Here is a 24420-nt window from a genome sequence, read left to right as displayed (position 1 = left end):
ACATTAAAAACACACAAAAAAGGGATATTGATTTTCCTGATTGAACTACCGACTAAACAGTATTGGAATAGAATCAAAATCAATCCACCAAGACAGGAAATAATGTCTCACAGCATCAGTCACGCTATCCACACACCTTCTCCACTAAACAAACCCATCATTATCTTTCAATTTAACAGAAAAATCTCAAGCCACTAGGATATTAAGAATACCTGACTTGTGTTCTCGGTTAAAAGTCATTTGTATTGATTGATGCCCTTATACTGTGTTGCAACAGCCAGAACTTTATTTTAGCTTAAATATATTCTTGTGGGAATGCGAACTCATCCATGCGTTTTACCAAGAATGGTTTCAAAACCAGTTTAAAGGCAACTGAAACTACACAGTGAGATTAGTTTTTCTGCGTGAGTGGCAAGAGAACTTCATCTGGGTGTTGCCTGTATCACTTTTAGGTGAATTTCACTGAGGGATCCTGCATACTATCCTGAAGGTGTAGAATGCAATATTGTTTCAGGTAAGTGTATGATGTTAAAACATCACAATAAGTTCTGCTGACATCTCCATTTATTATAAAATATACCATTATGACAAATGTCTTAATTCATTGCATATAGATCATCATCATGTTAAAAGTGTACTTCTTGTTGTATTATGCATGTAAAGCTTCTTTATTAAGATAACCATATGTAAATAACTATAAGTATTGCAATATTTTATTGTTACATTACGGCCTATTTGTAAAAATATGCTAGAAGTTAATTTCTGCCAATCGGATATGTTTTTGCCTTCTCCGGTTTGTAAGTTAACAGTCTAACTCAACAAGTATGAACAGATTTTGATAAAATAAGATAGAAATGTGCTTACTTAAAATCACTTATACTTTGATAGTAAGCCTAATTAAAAATGTTCAATTTATTAATTTAGCTAACTATTATTAAATAATAAAGAGTACCTTGGTAGAGGTCCATCTGTGCTCTCTGACTGCTCTTTTCATAATTAAATGTATCTTAATATTATGAATGTTTCTGAATTGTGTATTTAACAAGTCACTTATTTATCACCTTATTTCAAAGCCATAAAATGGTTCACAAAACAGATGGGCTATAAGATGTGACCAAAGTGCGAAATCTCACAGTTCACAAAGCACAACAACATTGTTGCTAGGATAATGGCATTTCTATCACGTTTATTCTCACTTTAATGGCATTTTCAATGCTTGCCTGCTTTTAGATAAGGCTTTTAGTTAAATGATTTAGCTTGCACAAATAATTGTCACTTTACCTGACAAATATCAAAGTGTACATTTTTTTTTTCAAAACAAAACTGGGTCAAATTTTTTAGAGTGAATTATTTAAATTTTGCAAAATCAACTTTACATATTTATCTGAAATCCTTGCCCCAGTAAACAAAGCGTGACAAGTGCATGCTCTGCTCTACAATACCATATAAACACCACAAGCGACATACACGAAGGACAGAGCCATTAATCCATGCCATGTGCCATGTTTCTAGGTTCACTTACCTGTTTAAGTTGCCTTGATGCATGCGAGTGGAGCTGGTATGCCAGGGAGCCATACTCAACCCAGAGCTTGGCATTGGAGTCGTCCAGCTCACATGACCGTTTGAAGCAGCGAAGAGCACTTATGGCATGTTTGTGAATAGGTCCCTCATTCTTCAGTTCACACTACAGAGAAAGGTGAGATCATTTTAATTAAAAAAGTAGAGGGGTTTATTTCATAAGGAAGTGTAGCCCCAGTTTTAGTAGAATTCTTCAAACAAAGTGTCTAGTGAAAAAATTAAACTCTCTACAAGATTTTTACACAGAAACTAAGCAATTACAGAATTCTCTAAGGGTCCTCAACAATTCCCAGTGCATACTAAATATCACTTTACCAAGTCTTAGACTCTATAATGTATATATTTTAGGACCTCTTTTTGCAATTTAGAGTGGTATTAATTGCATTACTTTCAAAGGATTACTGTGCATGAAGACAATTACTGCAAGCAAATCAAAAAGAAAATAGGACAGGTACCATAAACAAGACTTTAAAGTTTATTGACATGCATATTATCAGCATACACATACACCCCCATATGACAGCATACACGCACATTCACACAGACACTCACTAACACACTGGTTTTAATTTTGAAAATGTATATCAGAACAGAATTAAATTATATGCCTCCCTAACAAGAAATATTAATTGGCATTTCCACATGGTGTTATATTTTATGTTTCTGCACATATTACAAATTTCCATACAGTCATCGATATTCTGCACAACAATAACGATGTAATGTGTTTCTGCACATACTAAGAGGTTTCTGCACAAAATGCTCCTATTATTTCTAAAATACCTTTATTAAAAATATGAGCATCTGATGATAAAATTCATTAAACAGACCTCTATGATATGCCTTGTTTGGTATCTTTTGGTTCCTCCTTTTTTTATTCTTTAAATGACATGTCCCATCAAAAATGAATTATTTGAATAGATGAGAACACCTCTTTCTATTCTCTCTTCCAGACTGAGAAATATGCCCAAATAACACTACAAAGATATTTTTCATGATAGACAAGTCATTAAATTACAAAAACTCCTAGACAACCTATCTACAATAAACATGAGCAGAATGCCGACTTGAGCAAGATCATCACTGACTGTACTTTTTGTCACCATCTGTACTGGTAGACTGAGAGGCTTTTTTTTTGTTTTGAAACTCCTAGTGTTAACATATATAATTGGGTTTCAATAAGCAAAGCAATACAGCACCATACTAACACCTACCCCATCAGCAGAGCAAAGGTGACACAATAAAAATTCCATTGAGTCTATGAACTTACATTTACCTGGTTCTCCAAATTATACAACCCTTGAAATGAAATACATAAAACCAAAAGCAAGATGAAATAAACACCATGACAAGTAATTACAAAGCGCTGTTACCAACTATAAATGATTAATGAAATAATATATTCACTGCTGATTTCATAGATGACATACTAACAACATACTGGGAATAAAAAATGTCAGTTTCAGTTACATGGTTAACAAATCACCCGTTCCTAGGGTGGAATAAAGGAAAGGCTGGCAACTCTGCTTGTTTATGTACTGTCTTTGATATCTGTAGTAATAAAGGGATTTAGGCAACAAGTTACATTATGTAAACAATCTTTCTCGTTGTCATTCAGATTGTAGATAAAGATACAATTTCACATAAAACACTTATCTAACTGCAACAGTGAATTAAGTATTTATTTCTTTTTTAATAGAATGAATTATTTTTAGTGAGACTTATTTTCAGTGTATGGATTCCTTAAAAATAAATAAACACAACAGGACAAGTAAAAGAACCTAAAAAAAGTTAAGCTTTTAGAATCTGGTCCTCACAAATAACTATTACTCAGAAACTATGCAGTTAGTGAGAATCTTATAAACCTCCAAAAACATAACCAGCAAAATCTTTTTCTCAGAAACCATGCAATTTCACAGGCCTCAGTCATTCACTGTCAGGAAATGATGGTAGATATTAACAGTGGCATTCATTCTCTTATAATATTTTTTTTCAAGTATACCCAATAGCTTTCATGGTAAAGCAATATCTTAGTAACAGGCATAGTGATCTATCTTAGCTGCTACAATCAATGGTCTTCCACATTCAAATCTCAGTTTTATCACACAGACCACAAGTTCCTCACGTTTCCATAAAGGAATTGCTTTTTTTTTCCTTCTTCATATTCAGATTTAAGAAACCTATGTGTGAGTGATAAATTATTTTCATCCATAGTTCACTGTCTTCTCTAAATTTAATAGTCTAAACAAAACACTCCAAGTGTTTTAATTATAATTCATTAGGAAATCTCTCTCTCTCTCTCTCTCTCTCTTTCTCTCTCTCTCTCTCTCTCTCTCTCTCTATATATATATATATATAATCATTTATACAATATTTAGAGAGCTCAACTATGCAGATACACAATTAAAATAAATATATGGATAAATAAACCCAAGACATGTCTAAACCTCAACTCTGAGTTTCACAGACATAGTCACGGGGGTATCAGGACAATTCCCCCCCCCCCCCCCCCCCCCCGTTTACCCAACCTTTACCTGAAGGATAGGTGGTTATACTTTGTTTAGATGTTTAATAAAACTTTCTGTACTAGTACTAAATGAAAAAGTAACTTGTTATAAAATAATTTGTTTCATGATGAAGTTGCATTATCACACTAAAATATTAATAAAATGGATGAAATGTTTTAAACTTTATACTTTTTTCATTATATTTGTGTATAAATAGATATTTCTTGGGGGGGAATCATCTGGGGGGGGAATTGTCCTGAGGGGGAATTGTCCGGGGGGAATAGTCCGAGGGGAATTGTCCAGGGGGGGAATTGTCTGTCCGATTGCCAGATGTTTATTCAAACAGTTTTCCAACCAGTTACAACGACGTAACGTCACTTGCATCACATGCCATGCCAGCTACGTCACTTTGTGACAGCACATAGTTAGGACTTCTCATAACTTCTCATAATGGTTATGAGAATTCATAACAATGTGCTGTCACAAAGTGATGTAGCTGGCTTGGCATGTGACGCAAGTGACATTATGCCGTTGTAACCAGTTGGAAAACCATTTGAATAGACACCACCTATAGATATGTCCATGACACTCAGAGCTGAGGTATAGACATGTATTGGGTTTATTTATTTATTTATTTATTTTCAGTGTGTGTGTGTGTGTGTGTGTGTGTGCGTAGGTATTTGGATATACATCTTCTGAAAAGTTTGTTTTTATTTGAATAAGACAAAACTTCATCAAGCTCTAAATAAAACCCTGTTTGTAATCTAACTGACTCATGACAAGACATCATCTGAATCAATCTGTATTATCAGCTAACTGAAAATTTATATCATACCTGACTTCAGACATATTTTGTACTTCATTCATCAGAGGTTTGCCTGCTAGCTGACATTAAGGTTGGCAAACACAGGGGTTATTTATGACAGCAAAGTGATGGAGAGACTAACATATTAGCTGTAAAACTCTGACATGATAAATCAATTCTTCAAAGTAGGGAATCCAGGGCCACAACAGGCAACAGTATGACAGAACACAAGAAGCGTTTTCTCAGTTTATCAGCTCGTAAATACATTGTAATGATTTAAATAATCTTTAGTATGACCATGGTTTTCAAAGGTCTAGTGTCTCAAAACAAGAGTTAAAGATACAAACAATATGTTAATTAGATTTCTGGGTATCATAATATAATAGAAATTTCACAGATTTTTTTTTTTTTGATCAGTCATTCCAGACAGAAGAAAAAAATCTGATCCAAACAGCTGCGTCATTCTTTTTATCCACTATACTTTATCTTTATAACCGCCAATTATGTGAAACCATATAACATTTCAAGGCTGCTCTGTCAACCAAATAGCTTGTTAATATTTTTTTTACCATTTCTAATAGTAACAGCCATGAATGTGACCCACTGACAGTGAACATTAAGTTCAGCTGAACGTGAAGCTTTAAGGAACCCCTTGGCACCGATTTGAACTAAGTATCTCTATGATAGACATTAAACATCAATCACCATCATATCACTTAACTCATTTTGTTCTCTGTAAAATACAGCAGTCTTCAACACAAACCAAAAGCAAAACCTCCCCTCCCTTAGACAGGGCTGATACCATCATTTAGTGAAAAAGTCGAAAAATATGGCAAGGGGTCCAGGTGACTGTCTTTTTTTTTTTTTTTTTTTTTGGCTCCCAAAAAGCCATAATCCTGCTGATAGTTGTTGGAAAAATCTCATCCCAGCTTAGGAAATATAACATATACTGTTATTTTTTAGATCACTGTCTTCACAAAAGTCTCTACATCACAGCCAATCACCTACACCTAATGTAGCAATAGTAAGTACCACAATGGATTTTCTAGGCCATTAGCTTTGGCATCTTTTCTTACCTGAGGGATTTAAAAAATGGATAATAAAGTAAGTACATAATCATTCAATACATTTTCAATGGAATCAAATACAAATGTGAGGAATTCTAGCACAATGTCCTCTTCTTCTTCTTTTTTTTTTTATAGAACACTGGGTCTGGGTCCTGTCTGACATGAAATGGGAACTTCTAAAACACTTTAGGACTGTTTTAGAAAATTATAATATATACTTCATCTTTTGCCTCCTGTCATCAATTAAGCAGACTTTGTTCTGCTGAAAAATATATTATGTCACTATTCAACAGAAATTATGTTGGGATGTCCCTGATGAAACCTCATATAAACTGTTGAAATCTTTGTTATGCCAGTTTGTAACAAAGTATATAGTGGTGCCATCAGCATGAAGATGGCAGCAATCAAAATTGGTAGTAACTTTTAATCAAATCACCCTCACTCTCAACAATACAAAATAATCTGATATTCTTTAGTAATTATGAAATTTCATCCATTTCTGGGACCCAAAACTGGCAAATGTGGTTTAATCCAGTAATCTATAAAGTAGGAACTGGTTAGTGAAAGTACTTAACAGATTTCTCATTACACAGACATCAAAGCAATAGCGTATTAATTATCAAACTTATTTAATGAGATGTTTATCCACAACCCTTGAAAAAAAGACACATAACACAAAGCAATAAGCTGGATGACCTTAGAGGCTTTCAAAGCTAATTGTACAAAAGGCTGTATTTAAAGAAATCCAGTCATAAAAGAATACTGAGTTTAGACCAAAACAATGTGATGACTAGTAAGTACTAGAAAATGGCCAGTTAATCCAAAAAAAAGTTGTTTTTTCCTTTTTCTCATCAAAACATCACAACAGCAATTAAGTCACTTTGAAACCAACACTGATTGACCTTCTACCATTTCACAATTTAATTACCTTTTGGACAAAAAAACATAGGAAGGAGTGGATCTAATTAACACAGCATAAAATCCAAGTACGTCCTTCCTTAATGGACTGTAACAGTCACTTGATTATATGTCAACATTCAAGGTACTTACAGCTAGGGCTAAAACAGATCTAAAATATGGTTGACTTTTGGTGCATAAGAGTTGAAAGTTACATCTGTTCTTCAAAAAGTGGGCACAGGATAACATTAAGTATTCTTAGCAGTAAATAATTATTTTTTATTCCAAATTGGTAATTTTGGCAAACAATAGTGTTATGTGCAAATGTGCACTGCTCTGATACGGTAAAATCAGCAGTTTTTCACAATGATTCATACAAAGTGTATCAGTACTTTCCTTTAAATCTTACAATACACCTGAAATGCAAGTGAAAAATTCCAGACGGTCAGGCTGGTAGAAAGGAAATAGATTTCCTTGTTGTGCTGACCTTTTGTCAAAGTAATTTACGTAGGTAAAATGTAATATAATGGAGGGCAGAAGATGGGCATTCTCACACACAAGGTTAGGACAAAGTTAAAAGAGCATGTTCATTTGTGAAATTTTAGTTTCAAATTAGTTTTCTTGCCATTGTTACTGAAGTAATTCACACCAAATTAGGTTGCCTTCATATGGCTATGGGTGATAATAATGAATTTGATTGAAGTTTGCTGAGAAGAGAAAAACACAGTTAAAGACAGGCATGCATTAGACCCTAGACTATTGTACAGGGATAGGTTTGAAGCAAACTTTAAATCATATTTTTGAGGCAGGAGATTGTTTCTGATAATTGATACAAACTTTAATTGAATCTTGATTATTTAAACCTAAAAAATAAAGAAATTAGGAAACAAACAGCACTAATCTGCATTTCAATATACAATGTAAGTACAAGATATAGGAAAAGAGCAATCACGTGACTCAAGAGATAAAGTAATAAGAAGAGTGAATTTCAGTCACAAGTAAGTCTCAAATAAATATGTTTTTTAAACCATCAATTTGATCAGTCCACATACATCACACATAGATGCAATTATGGATCACAACAATATTGTACGTATGTAGCATGTTTTTGGATGATTGGTCTTTCACCATTCTCTTTTTTTTTTTTTCGAAGCCAAATGGCTACCATTTTTCTGTCTAAACCATAGCACCAAACTCCCCAGTCTTCTCTGCCGTCTTCATCTTGGGAGCTTATAGTAACAACTGGGACTAAACTATAGTACCTCATTCATGACTTGCAAGACTTCACAAGATTCTAGAAGCCATAATGGAGATGAAATCTGTCAATTTTTATTTTCCCATTTATTTTGGATGGAGGATTCCTTAGTGATTATAGGAAAATTATGCAAAATTCATTGTTTTTTTTTCTTTGTTGCTATATGAAGGTCTTGATGGTTGTTTTTCTTTAAGCCATCTCAAAGTGTGCCTGAAGCTTTTCCCATAAGGCTCTACCTTAATTGTTAAAATATGAAATGACGTAAACCAGTTCAATCTATTGACTAGGTAGTAAACAAGTCTTACTATAAACACTGTAAGTTAAAACAATTTTTTCTTAAATAACAGTTATTTCTTGACACAGACAAAAATACACAAAGATTTACTGACAATCCACAGCGATTTACACATAACTATGCTGAGAATGCCAATGCTATTACAATACCCAATGAGAAAATTTGCAACTTATAGCAGTGGCTCTCCACAGAAGTTAAAAATATAATTTTCTATGACAGAAGTTTTGAACAAATCAAAACACATTATGGAATCTATATGACATAAAGGAGAGCAATTCATAATTACTATAAATCCCCAAATATAATAAAGCATTCATTGCAATCCAAAAACTCAAGTAAATAGACTTAAATGGAAGATGATATAGGCAAAATTTACATGGAAAAATGATAGCAATATTGTTATGCCAAATGCTATGAATTATTAAAAGAAATAACACCTTGTACTTTTAATGAAGGGAAACAACCAACTACATCATTTTAGTTGTTTAAAATGCAAAACACCATCCGACAGAAGGTAATATGAGCTCATTACAGAGCGTAGAAGGTATTTTATTACCATTATTTAAAGCAAATACGTCTGTTAAGAAAAAAAAAAACATTTTATTTCCCACACATCAGTGAAGCCTTTTCCCCCCATATTCATTTGCACATATTTTGCACCTTTCAACAGTCAGATTGTTAGCTTTTGATAGTTTTCAATGATTGTTCAATATCCTGGCATCTCAGCACAGTACGAAAGCTGGCAAATATGTACTGACTGGTTGAAGGTAGGGCCCTTACCATGTGTTATCCTGTCAACTAAGAGCAGAGTAGATAAACAACCAGAACCAAGAAGAAAACCATAGCAACAATACAAACATCTGTTCATGGATGGATTGAAATCACAAGGCCATGGCAAGAGATAAGGTAGTAATATGAATATGATCAGAACAACCAAGTGAATAATTTCAAAGACAAGATTCAATATCAATGCAGGACGGGGAAGCATTTTGAAAAGAGAAAAAAAATATCATGATGGAGTACATATACACCTGCAGTAATGTGATTGGTATTATTGTACACTTAACACAAAACATTTGCATTTTATTCCTTATTCTAGGACATGTCAGATAGGATGGAAAGCTCATCACTGCTCTACAATGCCAGCAACCATAGTTTGGAATATCACGAAGACTTCCACCAGCACACCATTTATCCACTCTTCAGCACTCTAATGACCCTCATCATGGTGATCTCAATTGCCGGTAATTCTGTAGTAGTTGCAGCAATGGCAAAAACAAAAAGACTTCAGAAACTGAGACACTTCTTCATCTATTCTCTGGCACTGTCAGACATTGGGGTGGCAGTCACCGCCATGCCTTTCCACACTATTCAACTATATCAAGGGGGCTGGAGGCTCCCCTGGACGGCATGCATGGTCTATCAAGGGTTTGACATTTCCTGTAATACAGTCTCAGTATTCAACTTGGTGGCAATAAGTCTGGAGAGATTTTACTCCATTTCATACCCTATGCAGTATGACAGATGTGTCACTTCCAGAAAGCTCAAATGGATTATTTTTATGCTGTGGTTTGCGTCATTTACCTACGGCTTTCTGCAATTGCTCTGGCTTGACAGAGGCAGCTTCGAGAATAACTCTGACATTCTTGATAAATGCACTTATAAGCCTGACTTTATATACAGTATTGTGGTAAGAATTCTTGAGTTTTGGCTTCCACTGTGTACCATGGTAGTTGTATACTTCCGTATATACTGCATTGTAAAACAGCAAGTGAAGATGCATGAGAAACTAATGCACAGAATTACCTCCAGTAATGTCTTATCAGAGCAGGGTTCTGAACTGCACCAGCGTGAACCATTGCTCAGTGTTAAAGAAGAGGACGAAAATGAGGAAAACAAGGATTCAACCTCAATACAAATAAATATACATGGTTTGGAAAAATGCTCCACATATGATGGTGATTTATTCAAGGATTTTGTTCTTAACTATAAGAAATATTACGAAAAACCTGTAAAAAAAGAATACATAAGGAAACGCAGGAATACTGCATGCATGTCTCGTCCAATTTTAAGAAAACAAAGGCCAAGACAACTTAAAACTTACAGATCTGCTTCCCTTCCAAGTGATCTTGATCAAAATTCTACTTTCCTGCCTGCTTGGATGCATGAAATCCAGATACGTATCAATCCCTACCAAAACAATGCTAGTCATGCTGATGAGAAAAATGAATACCGTAACTACTCAAGAGAAATCTCAACTACAATGAAGGACATCATACAAAATCCTCTGGACCTTCAGACCACTGCTTTCAGCTTCATGCCAGGGACTAGACCCAGGAGGGTCTCGATGGTGAAAGGATGCACAGTAGAAGGCATGGAAATCAAACCACAGAAAAATAAACTCTACATTAAATTTAAGAAATGGTATAAAACGCACAAGGCCAAGTTACGTCGAAGGTTACACAAAGATAGTTTTGCTTCGAAGTTATTTGCATTAATCATAGCTGCATTTGTGATCTGTTGGAGTCCATATGGAGTGACATTGTCCCTGCACACTCCTTGTGCTACAGACTACTGCGTCCACTCTATTTTCTGGGAATTTGTTGTACTACTTAAGTATGCTAACTCTGCTGTCAATCCTTTTATATATGCATTTTACAGTAAGGAATTCCGTGATGCATTTTGGAGAGTACTACATTGTCATCCACATAAAAATCTATTTGAGAGAAATAGCACCACATCCTTTAAGTAATGTTCACAGTAGGTAATATAAGCGAAAAACTTCACACAGGAATACTGCATGCAGTGCATGGGGTATGTTTTATTTGAAGAGGCAGAGTTTTTTATGTAATTTTATGGTCATATACTGTGGACAAAAAACAATGAAAAAATAAAACATTAATATATATATGTATAGTGAGTGCTATAAAGCACTATACATTTGACAGACAAAAAAAAAAAAAAAAAAAAAAAATCGGAACAAATCTTGAACAAATCGGAACAAATCTTGAAAGGAGCCTTATTATGTCTGCTGGTACAGAATAAGACTCAAACAGGGTCTGATGTACAGTCATCTGTCCTGGTATATTTATGAATAAAAAATTTAACTTGGAAAAAAAACACTGGATATGAGTTTTGAAAATATATGAACTGCCCATGTAACTGCAGTCCTGATTACACTGACATGACAACTGGGTGGTGAGTATCTGTCATGTTACAAGAGGGATCTCCAGATGAGAAAAGTCCAAGGGACCTAGGAACAATGACATCTACCTTCAACTTGCATTTTTACAAGCCAAATACAAATAATTTAAACTTAAAGATTTTGGTCTACTAAAATGGCTTGATCTGCTACTGTTTTAAGACATAAACATTTTCCCTTTGCATGGGTTAAGACATGCACATGCTTTGTATCAAAATGAAAAAAGAGACTTTTAAGCAAAAGTGTTAAACTAATTCTTCACTCTCTTCCTTGACACATAACATATTTCCAGATTATTGCTGCAGACTCATGTTTTAAACTGGAGACATCCATGTGCCTGTTGAAGTGTTTATAATACAAAGATCTGATACATTATGCCTACCATGCTCTATTGACGTATTCAACTGTAAACCCCTTAGCTGAAAAACATGTTTTTTTGTATACAGTTGCATTTTTCTTAAAAGCTACTTTAATGTATTAACGTGGTTGCATCAAAAAGCACTGAGGTTTGGCTTCAAATTCACTGGTTTGAAATATGCACAAACACGTGCTGTGATATGATTCAAGTCTGTCTTTTCATCATTCACCTTTGAAGATGATTTCAAAAACTCATGTAACAGGTAATTTACAACATCTATACAAAAATATAATTTATATGAAAAGTAATTTTCTACGTTTATGTTTCCCATCTTTCAATTTGTCCCACATCATACAAAAGACCAGTGAGAATACACCTATTATATAAAATTACAGCATGTTGCTACATGCATCACATCTCAAAAATTATTCATCTCTCTTTTGTATGTGGGTTGAGTTTGATGGGACGAAAAATTGATGAGCTTTTAATCCAATATGCACTGCATGTAGGTCTGCTGAAAATTCTAAATCTGCTCTAACAAAGGCACTGCTTATAAAAAATATCAACAGGAAAGATATTTGAAATTCAATACAGAAAATCCAAGGTATTAGAATTTTAAACTGAATAACACTTTAAAGACAAGCATTCCAAGTAATAAAATCCCAGTTCAAGAGATTGGAGACTTACAGAGTTGAGTTTCTGTTCTAGACGACTCATTCTTGCCAGGGCCATGCCTGCCCAGGAGTCAAAACGGTCAGGATTCACACAGATGTCATGCATATAAAACTTGATGGCTTTGCTGTAAATGTATAAATGATAAATTAAACAAACGAATTGAAAATTGAGAAGTTCTACAAGGTGTGTTACATGAGTAACAAATATGAGAAGTGTATGGATTACACAAAAACATTTAGATTAATGGTTTTTCTTAAAGGTAATTAAAAGTAATACCTGAAGATTTGAATTACTATTGTTTAATAACTATTGCACTTTGGATGAACAAATAAAATATTTTATGTCAAACAAAACAAAACACATTTTAGAAAAAAATATTGTAAAATAAGTAAACGGATAATATCACTTACCCCTGTTCCTTGTTTTTGAAATAGTAATCAGCTAGCAAGTAGTATATTTCATTCACTACAGGCCTGAAATGATTGTGGTTTGAATCACATATCATATTATAACCACTGCTCATTACACAGTAAGATAAATGTTAACTATATCATAAAATATAGCATAAAATAAGATTAACATTATATTTATATTGAACACTCCACATTTTTAAACAATCAAAAAGTTTATCATTCACCAAAAAATTATTTTTCATGGATATCTGGAGTGACACATGCACGCACACACACACACACACACACACACACACACACACACACACACACACACACACACACACACATACACACACACACAACTTACATTTTCTTCACTTTGTCTTCAGGGATGGCAGGTACTTGGCTAGATGTCCCCTCAATGTAAGCAGTCAGACTGTCTATTGTCAGGGCTGCGCAAGGAAAATATTTTAACAAATATATAAGCTGTTTACTATAAAACACCATTTTCATTAAAAAAAACTTTTTTATTTAATCTAAATCTACAGACACGAGGAAAATATTATAACAAATATATAAGCCATTTGATACAACACAGCATTTTCATTTAAAAAATAACTTTTTATTTAAATTTTGAACATGTTATACACCTGGTTAAAGATGTTCCTAATTTATTAAAATAATCAGTGTTCTTATTGTGAATGGAAGTAAAATACTTACTTTGATTCTCCTGTTGTGGCACTAACATTGAAATTCTTCTGAGAAGGTGCTCCAACTGAATTGTTAAAATAACAAAAATAGCAAAAGTGTTGGAATTCTACATTTCACTGAAATATGATTGAAAATAATACTATTTTATTAAATAAAACATACACTTATTTAAATGTAGCATCATGGACTTATGACAAAATATCAGAATATTGGGACAGGAAGTTTGAGGAGAACTTGCTCACCTCAGCTGACACAGCACTTGTCCTGTAGCTGTCAAATTCTGGCATGGTCTTAGGTTTGAAGTAATCAAATAACACTACTGCTCTTTCCCAGCTCAAGGTTACCTGTAAATAAAATCTTAAGGTTAAAAACCCCCCGATATGTCAGACATTATATGAAATATTTTGCAAAACTTGATATGTGACACATTATGTTGAAACATAATTATTACGGCCCAAAAAGTTTAATGTTCTAGAATTTTCACAACCTAAGCTAAAATTTAGTACTTATTTTCAAAATATCAGGCAAAACAAAAGCACTACACAGACCTGTGGGGCATTGTGATCTTGCAGATGCTTAGCTTTGGTTCTCTTGTTTGGATGCCCATACAGACAGTAGAAACACTGCTCAATGGCGTGATCTAACTCTTCTTTGTACGCCCGAGAGCGTTCTGAGCCATTTTCTTTTAGTCTACTTTTGATTACATCAATAAAGAACATCAGTAAAGCACCATCTGATTTTGTGCACCAGCATTTCCTGTGTAAAGGGAAATAACAAAAACTTTCTATATGTCTTCGCCAATTCACCATATACAATATGATAGGAGAAAATTGGAGACTGTAGTACAAAGTATGTTACATCTACCTAAGATAAGTAAAGATTGAGCATGGTGATCAAATGTTAAATGTCTAATTTGGGGAATAAATAACAGCAAAAACAAGACAGCAACTTTATATAAAAAACATTTATAATGTTAATTTTTTAACATATGGAGCAAATATAATAATTGTAAATAACAGACATGAGTCTATTGTTCATATAAAAAAGGCTAATATCTGTGAAAAAATTGGAAAGTTGTTATCAAAACTGTACCAAGAAAAGTAAATATAAATAGTACAAATCAAAGAAGTCAGTGTTTACCTTCCTAAATATTCATGTGCCACAGTGAGCAGCATGAGAGAGGATGGCATGCAGTCCCCCATGACCCCCTGGTGCTCCTCTGGCTGCATGCTCATAGACTGGAGCTTCTTCTCCTCACTATACGAAACCACAAAGACAAGCATGGAAAATATTTAGAATTCAAGGTAATGAAACATTTTCTTTATGTTGAACAAACATCACACTGCATGAGTCAAAATTTACAAAATAACATGATTTAAAATACAGCAATGCTGGCATATACACAGAAATCAAATAAAGAAATTGTGAAAAAAAATATTGGCAGTCTAGATAAAAATAGTAATATGTACAAATAAAATTCCTGATTTTTAATTTTTTAATATAACACCTGGGTATGCACTACTCATAGTGCTTTTGTGCATTAGTTTTAAATCTCACAGGTTAAATCATCTAATTTATTGTATTAAAACTGTAGCTCTATTTAGTTTTTCAAAACTAATGACTAGATTATCACTACCTGGAATGTGTCTAACTTTATCCAACTTTTATATATCACTGATGCATATCGTGTTACCAAATTAAACCTACATTAATATCTCAAACATCAAAGCATCTATTGTACCTTCAATATACAATGCGCTCTTTTTCTGAACTATATTAAAATAAGAAGTCTTACTGTTCAATCATCCTATAGAGAACCCTCCAGGGCATAACCGTGTTGATTGGCATCTCAGGCACAGAATCACTGACATCCATATTGATTTCTATCACACGGATCACATTTTGTGACAGGCGGACAAGATTCTTGGAAGGCAAGTTACTTAATGTGGTCACATCTTTTGACAGGCATCTGAAATTAATAAGAGAAACTTTGACAAGCATTTCAAATTAATAAGAGAAACTATAGCAGTTCTATAATGATTCCTTCATTTTCACAAGGAAGAGATACACCATAATCATTTTCATGAAATCTTCCAGCAGCACAACCAATACAGAGGAAAATGTGACATCTAAAATTAATAATATAAAATACATAATTTGATCTTAAAGACTCACAAGTCTAAGCTCTTGAATAGCTGAGTCATTGTAGTGGCCCACTCCTCTTTGATAGAGCTGCTCCCCACTGAGAGATACTGTTGAAGAGCTTCATTCAGGGATACCTCACCCCATAACACACATCTCTGGAAAAATAACCAGACAGTTGTCTTCAGTCTGTGTATCTAGACTATGTCCATTATGTGTCAATGAACTACTGCAAAAAACACACATGACAGACAAGGAATGCATCTTAATTCAACTGCTATATAAAAATATATTTTGCCATTTTGACAAGCTGATTATTTTTGTTACCTTAAAATCCTTCAGTTTGATTAAAGAGTCCAGAAGCAGAAGTAACTGGAGATGTCTTTCTGCAACAACTAGACCTGTCACCTGAAATACATATAAAAAACTGTAAATATTTTTAAAAAACACATTTTGTCTGCATTTAATTTTGACTGGATGTCTACAATTTTGAGCAGCAGATAGTAATAGTATAATTAAAACAGGATGCATCATTCTTTTAGACAAATGCACAAATTATTTAAATAGAAAAGAGAAAGATATGAGGCAATGACAATACAGAAAATTGACCCCCCCTGCCCTCAGGACAGCTTTTTCAAACCTTCTCTTTGCTTTGTGAAAATGTCTGCAGCAGTAAGTCCACAACGCGCTCATAGCTGCCTTTCTCATATAACTTCTGAACTTCCTCCAGTGACTGGCATCGTTGTAAGGATTCAAGTTGTTTATTTACATTGCCTGGAAAAATAACATACAAAATTATGTAGTATGTTTTCTACTTATACTTCTAATATCTGTAAAAATTTGTTGAAAAAAATACACCATCAGTGATGACTAATTATATCTCATAGGGATTGCATTGTGCACTGTTGAACTCACTGCATCACTGGCAGTAATGCTACATAGGAAATCTACAGAGTGAAATGTTTCCCACTCTTACCTTTGGTGATAACATTATCTGTTCTGCAGTTGACTAACTTGACAGTCATCTGTGGAGAGCCTGGGTCTTGCTCATAGCTCAGGTAGTCAGAGGCCTAAAGAATCCAAGGAAGTGTGAATTTACTGGCAATTTATCTGAACTAATTACCTGTATCATAAAATCACAATGATAACACCAAATGCTCATAAGTAAATCAATCACCATATCAACCAAACCAATAAAATAACTTTTATACATGAAAATAATGTATAAAACTTGTATATATGAATTTGAAATATTTTGCAACAAATCTTTTGACAAAACTCACCCTTTTAAAAAATTCCACAGCCAGATCCATTTCTGTCTGTAGCACCAAAAATCTTGCCTTTAACCAGTACACTGTAAGGCAAAATTACAAAAGGAACAATTACAGTATCAGAGTTTACAGCATAAGGTATAAGGTCAAACCAGACATGTGACAATGCCCTCCTGAATACAACAACAGAAAGAATATACTTTTAAGAATAAAAAAACTTACATTTCTCAATTTTGCCCTTTAAAATGTTTTTATTCATTAAAAGTTTTTATTAATTAATATTATTTAATTATTTGTCAAACCAGACATGTGACAATGCCCTCCTGCACAAAACAACAGTTTATTCATAGCAACCTAAGTGGATAAAGCTTGGAATATATCATCAACCCCTATCAACATTGTATTACTTATTTAACTCACCTCTAACACAGTACTCTTGCCAAAAATCCTCCATGATATCATGAAAAGCAGACAAACCCACCAAGTAACTCAGATCTTCTTTGAAGAACTTTCCTGGGAATTCTGGACCCAAGGTCAAATACCTGTGTTAATTAGAGAAAAGATGTCAAGGGGAGTGAACGTGATATTAAAAAAATTAATAACTAGTTATTACTCAAAATGAGACAAATAATTTTATAAAATTAATGAATAAAAACTCTTTAAAGAGCAAAGTTGACAAATATAAATTTTTTTCACTCCAAAAAGATATATTCTTTCTGTAAAACTTACTTCATAGGGGATGAAACCATGGATTTGTTGCTTAGCCACTTGTCTAGTTTTAACTCTGCCCACACTAGACACATCTGAAGACACATGGCAAACAAATTATTCTAGATAATTCAAATTACTCTACATAATATGTAGTAAAACAATAAAATATACTTTTAGATACTTATCTATCTATTAGTAAATGACTGCTCAATGTTTAACATGAAACGTACAGGGATAAACCCTTGCTAATAACTTCTCTGTGATAATATGAAATAATAAGAAAAATTCTTTGTGTAAGCTATATGTGAAGAATCAAAAATACTAACAACATAGTGACCATCTTACCAATGCCATTTCAGCAATTCTTTTATCTGTCACATCTTTGCTGTAATAGAGAAATATATCAGATTGATATATCATTTTAAAAACTGAATACATATTAATGAAAATGAATTCATTAACAGACATGCATTTTCTACGTGTCACATTTTTCATCCTTCTAATTCTGAATCAATGCTAAACAATCAGAATTCTTTATATATCTACCTCTTATATAGTGAAATAAATACATAATATCTTCCATGAAACTGCTATGAAATATACATACCACAGAAATGAGGGATAAACAAAGTGATTCCTATATCTTTGGTAGACTTCCAAATAGATTTCTGTCAAGCCATCACACCTAAAACGTATATCCAAGTCTTGTAGCAGTTTAAAACACAAGATAACTATTTTCACTACTTTTCAATAGTTCAAAATATTTATAGCCCACATGAAGCTTTGAATTTCTTCTACAAAAAAAGATGGTTATTTTAAATAAACATCATCTTTCATATTCTGACAATCTACGTGTGAACTACACAACTCACCATTTCAGGTGTGCCCTTTCTGACAAACATATCAAGTACTTGTTCATGAGTTCCAGAATGCCCCCATTTTGTTGACTTCTTGCAAGGAGTTCATGAACTTCCAGGTTTTCTTTGCAGTTCAGAGGGACTGTGTCAGAAGGGAGCCTGGGACGACCTTTTCAATATATAATATTTAAAATAACAATATAATATCATCTACTGGAGTCATACCACACTCTTAAAATGTTGCCTCTTTTTTACATCATGCACTATCATTTACGATATGCATTCTTTCTTACCAACAAATCAATGAAAATGAAATTTTTATGACAAAAGAAAGAAAGGAAGAATAAAAGAAAGCCAAATTTTAAAAAATCACATTCATTCATTTTTTGAAGACCAGGATCATGGCCATTTTATCCACAGCACTAAACTGTACACATCACAGATCAAAGACGGTGCTGGTGTTCTCACTAGAAAGATACAGTGTATCAGATAATCTTATTTCCTCACCTTCTACTGGTGTCCCAGGGTCAATTACATGTGGCTCAGGTTGTTCTTCTTCTGAGGATTTCTCCTTGCTTTCCTCATCTTCTTCCACTCTAACTTTCCTACGCAAAGAAAGTTAACATATGTTAAATATTTAAAACATTTACATCCCACTTTTGCCCCCTTCCAGCTTTTAGTTTCTTTAAAACTTTCTTTTAAAATTAAAAGGGAAAAACACAAAACCATGGATCTAGCCCACAAAAATATACAGATATTAATAAGATTATCTGTAATTCCTGGTGACTATCATACTCACAACAAACTTGATGGTAAGAAACTCTGAAGCAGTTCCTGGTAATTGATACTCTCTTCTTCCTTCTTTTTGTTTGTGTTCCTCACCTAAAAGGGCAAAAATAAAGAAAAAATAATAGACGTATATAAAGTTATGCATAAAATCATATTTAACTGATTTTAGAAAATTTACAAAATATGAACTTTAGTTCTTAACAATTTTACCTTATCCATTTTATAACTTTGTCTTGGTCAGCATCCACATGTCACTTTTAACCAGTCTGAAAGCTGACTAAAAAGATGACTAGATTCACTACCTTCCATTTACAACATCACGTAGAATCAGATATATTGCTTCATGGATTACTTTAGTCTTACTTACCCTGGCAGATCTCCTCTTCACAGAGAAGTCATCTTCCAATAGTGTAGCTTTCCTCTTACGCCCCCTTTTGTTTTGACCCTCTCCACTATCTGCTGATTTAGGCACAGTGACTTCTAAAACCAGGAGCACATAAATATTGTTAAGAGTTCTTTTAATCATATTTTGTTTTACATCAATACAAGGTATCTGTTTCAAGTTAATTACTGCACTTGAAACCATTTTACTTTAATAGGATGGTTTCATAGGTAAACAGCCCTTGTCATACAGTAATTAAGTAACCATTTTCAGCACTTGTACCTGAACCTTGGTGTACTTACCCTGCTTTTCACTGAACACAGGTGTTGTTGTGGCTACTGGAGTAACTGCTGCTGTAGCTATGGTTGGTTGTGATACCACTGGTGTTGTAACCGTTGCTGTACCTCCAGCAGTCACAGTAATACCCTCAGAGGTTTGTATCTCTGGAGCAAGAGGTGTTGGCGACGTTTCCATAGGAATTGGAATGTCAACTGTTGGACTCATAGCAGCATACGTAGACAAGTCAATTCTGCAGCCGATTTTCTACAGAAGAAAATATGCTACAGTAAATTTATTTTCAAATATCTTTTATATATTTACTTCATAATCAATTCATGAATGTCCTACTGCATTAACTGTTTGACCAAATGTTACTTACTACTGGCATGTCTGACTTCTGAATATCATCATAAAGAGCAATCAGGCATTCTCCAAGACACTTCCACCTGCAGAAAAAAAAATTATATAAAATATTTTTCAATAATTTTTGTTAGTTTCACAAATGTAAATTGTAGATAAAAACTTTTTCATTAAAAGATGTAAGTTTCCAAGTTAAGATGATAATAAAAATGAAGACCAATGTTGGCTTAACTTACTTGAAGCTTGTCAGAGGTTTTACAAAAGAAAGGATGGGGAGCTCTGGCTGTTTCCCCATCTGTTGCTTCATCTGTCGCATTGCAAGAGCTTCACTGATGTACTAGAATTAATATTCACCTTGATAAGACAGTGCATGGGGCTGCTATCATTTTTAATTGTTGTATTTGTCTTTTAGAAGGGTCAGTAATCACATTTAAAAGGTGTGTTAAATTCTACTTAAGTAAGGAAATTAAAACCCCTGCTCTAGAATAGCATATTTGCACAAAGAAAAAATGTTCAGAATATATATAAAATGTCACCAAGTTAAGAAAATGGTGGCCTGAAGACACAAATGCTAAGGAAATTTTTGATTTGGCACTAGACAAAATGGCCACCAGTAAGTTTGAAACAATTTGCCAGGAAAGTTTAAAAGGTCCCTTATTTCTCAACAAAGTCTCTTTACATCACAATACCATTAACAACATTTGGCAATAGTCTTGGCTTTTCAGCTATATTTCCTACAATGTAGTAAGCCTGCTCTCTGACAGAAGCTCTTAAATGTTCACTATGATCCATTTAACAGTCTAAGTATGTTTGATTGACTCAATTAAAAAGTAGTACTTACAGTCAAAGTTTCTCCAGTATCCACCTTTGTAGTATAAATACTCTGGTCACTGAAAGGATTACAATCATGAAAAACTGAAAGATTATACTGTAATTATTTTAATAATTTAAAAGCATCCAACACCTCACTTATTCCAATATCTTACTTTCTCACGATTTATCAATTTTCAATCACTCAGTAAACTTTCCAACATGAGGCTAAATAACTTTTCAAAACTTTTGTGTCGGCAATTTTATGTATTGTTAACAAATCATGGTTTTGTGAATTTATTAATTCATTCCTTTTTACTTTAATTAGTAATTTTCAAATAACAAAACAAGTGTAATTGACAAAAACATGCATAATAAAGTCAAAAAAGATTTTTCTAATATTAACATAAATCTAAACAATTATTTTCCTTCTCTAAAATCTCATCTTTCAAATTACAAACTATCCCAGCATAATAATAATAAAAGATATGCCTGGTTTTCAATAACATACCAAAACTGAAACATGTGTGCAGTGTCCCTCTCCAGAGAAGGTTGCTCAGAAAACATTTTCTCTCTCAGTGCTAAGCCTTTTGTATAGCCACTATCTTTTTCTAAAGCCTTGGATATGTAGTACAGGCAATCTGAATAAAACAACATTTTTGATTAAACTTCAAAATTTCTGTAGATCTGAAATATATCAAATATCTCAATGTAACTATTGAGAAAATTTTCAAAATTCTTTGTATAATGTAACTAAAAAAAGAAGGGATCAAACATAATCTATTTGGCAAGTATATCATCAACATGAACTATGGAAATTACACCATGGTTGAACACCAAGGGTAATAAATGAAAACCACTCACTAGTATAATCATTGACAGCATACAATACAGTACAGATGTGGTCCAGGCTGGGCCAGTGGTTGGGGTTACACTCCAGTGCCTAGAAATGCAAAATATATGAAGATTTTATTATCACAGTTACTGAACTAAAGGTCAAAAATAGCCAAAAATTAAGAAATCATGAAATGATTACATAATCAATTATTATTTCAATAGAGATAGCAACGCAACAACCTGTGTGCACAAAATCATTTATGATAGGCAAGATAAACAAATCTGAGATGTATTTGTCTTAGATTAATTTTCAGAGTTGCCAGTTCTACCCCATTTACTCATATTCTATATATTATTTAGAACACACTTCCACTGGCTACAGGTGCTGTATATTCTATTGTCAGTTAATGTCATGTTAAATGCTCCTATTATGTTTCAACACCAGTGTTACCTGTTCAAACCCGTGTCTTGCCAAGGGAACATGGTGGAGCTTTAATGCAGTTGTTCCTATCTTGAACCATAAAGTCACATCACTAGAATCTAACAGTGCAGCCTAAAACCAGAGAAAAATTTTAAAGCAGGGGCAGATCCAGAGATATTTTCTGACAGTCTTCCAAATTATCTTTGTTGGTCCATCCTCCATTTTTGACTGTCTTCCGAAAGAAAAAAATTAGATACCCGTCAATGTAAACTTGAAAATCGGACCGTCATCCGGAAGACCCAGAAGACAGCTTAAATCCGCCCTTGTAAAGATATCTATTTATCATTATTTATATAACTTTTAACACCATCCAAAAATCATACTAACATGGGGATTCTTTTTCAACAGCAACAAGTCTGTCATTTTCTTTCATTTAGGTGAAAAATACTTCTTACGGTTCAACAAAATGTGTTTTTGAGTGATGCCAGATAAAACCTGGATTATTCAAAATCAGTCTACATGTAATTATGTTAAGCACACAAATCTTTTCAATGTTCAGTTAGTTAAAATACAGAATGCAACCCTCAGAAAAATTAGCACCACAAAGGTGTCTCCATGGAAAGGAAAGTTCACAATGGGATTGGTAAAACATTGCCACTGGTAGAGCTGTCTACCTCCAAGTAGGCCTCCATGGCGGCATGGTGGTTCCCATTGTTTGCTGCCATCCCTCCAATGTTTTTATAGGTGGAATACTTGAGCATAAGCCCAGGATTCTGGGCAAGATTAGCATCTTCATTTTCTGGTGGTAGAGCCTGGAATGTAAAGAAACCACTTAATCAAAATGCACCTTTTATACACCAAAACAAAACAGAGACTGTGTAAAATTGTACAGTAACACATGTTAGAAGTAAAGGAATGTGAAATAAATGAAGGCTACCTCAATTCATTAGTGTTATTATCTAAAAGGTTCTTCATACCTATACAAATATATTTTCTTTTTATCACTTACATGAAGAGATGATATTTCAGTTTTTAGATTATAATAATGACTAACACTTATTATATATCAAAATACCTCACCTCTAACAAAAGTGGTGTCCTTAAGAGTTGTTTAAAGACATCCTCTGCTTTGGTTAGTTCACCTTGGCGTTGCAAGGTCAGGGCTTTATTATAAAGGGCAAATGCTTCTGATTCCTATAATACAATGAATTATACACCAAATGAATAATAAACTTAAGCAGCACTTTAGGAACAAAACACACGTCATGATTACTGTGATTTAGATGTTTTAAAAGCTTGTTTCAGGCTTGTCCATTTAAGATAAAGTAAACCACCAATTGATAATCATTGTCACCTGTGCTTCTCTGGTAGCAGATGGTGGTGATGGGGTACTGGCCTCATCTGATTCATTAGAGGACTCATTCAATGCTGCTATACGTAGCTGTAAATTGTAAACAAACATGATCAAAACATTATCACTTCTTTGGGCCTCCTCTTAAATTCAATTAACCTTTTTCTAAAATCCCAAAATCTTTTTAAACATTTTTGCATATCTTTGAAGATGAAAAGAAAACCAGCATTAAAAATTTAAAGAATCATCAATCTCCAACTTGAACTGCACTTCATGCTACTAAGTAAACCCAGCAGCTTGATCTGCATAATTAAGCACATGAAATATCACTGCGAACAGGCAAAACACCAGCATTGTTCTTCATTTGTTATAGTAACAAGAATTATGCACAACTATGGTGATGTGAAAAAAAATCAGGTAATGACAATATGAACAAACACTAGTTATGAACAATGCCACATGAAC

General features: G+C 33.6%; 2 protein-coding genes across 3 annotated transcripts in view; one reads left to right on the top strand and one right to left on the bottom strand.

Moving 5' to 3' along the window:
* LOC106169458 (calcineurin-binding protein cabin-1) overlaps nucleotides 1-24420 on the bottom strand; it is a 32877-nt gene that overhangs the window by 7979 nt on the left and 478 nt on the right. Inside the window, exons 2-33 of the mRNA XM_013548924.2 lie at nucleotides 23959-24045; nucleotides 23685-23798; nucleotides 23279-23416; nucleotides 22635-22736; nucleotides 22211-22289; nucleotides 21858-21987; nucleotides 21378-21426; nucleotides 20773-20873; nucleotides 20556-20622; nucleotides 20200-20440; nucleotides 19883-19995; nucleotides 19526-19608; nucleotides 19234-19331; nucleotides 18742-18895; nucleotides 18477-18554; nucleotides 18215-18254; nucleotides 17888-17961; nucleotides 17579-17700; nucleotides 17171-17241; nucleotides 16864-16957; nucleotides 16528-16661; nucleotides 16215-16295; nucleotides 15921-16045; nucleotides 15541-15714; nucleotides 14886-15002; nucleotides 14294-14501; nucleotides 13988-14089; nucleotides 13755-13809; nucleotides 13402-13486; nucleotides 13050-13112; nucleotides 12652-12763; nucleotides 1523-1684 (exon numbers count right to left, since the gene is read on the bottom strand). Coding sequence (XP_013404378.2) covers nucleotides 1523-1684; nucleotides 12652-12763; nucleotides 13050-13112; nucleotides 13402-13486; nucleotides 13755-13809; nucleotides 13988-14089; nucleotides 14294-14501; nucleotides 14886-15002; nucleotides 15541-15714; nucleotides 15921-16045; nucleotides 16215-16295; nucleotides 16528-16661; nucleotides 16864-16957; nucleotides 17171-17241; nucleotides 17579-17700; nucleotides 17888-17961; nucleotides 18215-18254; nucleotides 18477-18554; nucleotides 18742-18895; nucleotides 19234-19331; nucleotides 19526-19608; nucleotides 19883-19995; nucleotides 20200-20440; nucleotides 20556-20622; nucleotides 20773-20873; nucleotides 21378-21426; nucleotides 21858-21987; nucleotides 22211-22289; nucleotides 22635-22736; nucleotides 23279-23416; nucleotides 23685-23798; nucleotides 23959-24045 — 3453 coding nt within the window. The remainder of the gene's footprint in view (nucleotides 1-1522; nucleotides 1685-12651; nucleotides 12764-13049; nucleotides 13113-13401; nucleotides 13487-13754; nucleotides 13810-13987; nucleotides 14090-14293; nucleotides 14502-14885; nucleotides 15003-15540; nucleotides 15715-15920; nucleotides 16046-16214; nucleotides 16296-16527; nucleotides 16662-16863; nucleotides 16958-17170; nucleotides 17242-17578; nucleotides 17701-17887; nucleotides 17962-18214; nucleotides 18255-18476; nucleotides 18555-18741; nucleotides 18896-19233; nucleotides 19332-19525; nucleotides 19609-19882; nucleotides 19996-20199; nucleotides 20441-20555; nucleotides 20623-20772; nucleotides 20874-21377; nucleotides 21427-21857; nucleotides 21988-22210; nucleotides 22290-22634; nucleotides 22737-23278; nucleotides 23417-23684; nucleotides 23799-23958; nucleotides 24046-24420) is intronic.
* Nucleotides 1534-11302, top strand: LOC106169649 (D(2) dopamine receptor). Of its 2 annotated transcripts, none has more exons than XM_086997251.1 (2): nucleotides 1534-1696; nucleotides 9504-11302. In XM_086997251.1, exons 1-2 carry the CDS (start codon nucleotides 1649-1651, stop codon nucleotides 11154-11156), a joined length of 1701 nt encoding a protein of 566 aa, XP_086853377.1. In that variant the 5' UTR covers nucleotides 1534-1648; the 3' UTR covers nucleotides 11157-11302. The 2 variants fall into 2 exon arrangements, with proteins under 2 accessions (XP_086853377.1, XP_013404639.1); XM_013549185.2 differs by lacking the exon at nucleotides 1534-1696 and adding an exon at nucleotides 7388-9310.

This window comes from Lingula anatina, chromosome 1, assembly GCF_051362555.1.
Source record: "Lingula anatina isolate TDL-2025a chromosome 1, LinAna3.0, whole genome shotgun sequence".
In the NCBI taxonomy this organism is placed as follows: domain Eukaryota; kingdom Metazoa; phylum Brachiopoda; class Lingulata; order Lingulida; family Lingulidae; genus Lingula; species Lingula anatina.
This window is presented reverse-complemented; position numbering and strand designations above follow the sequence as displayed.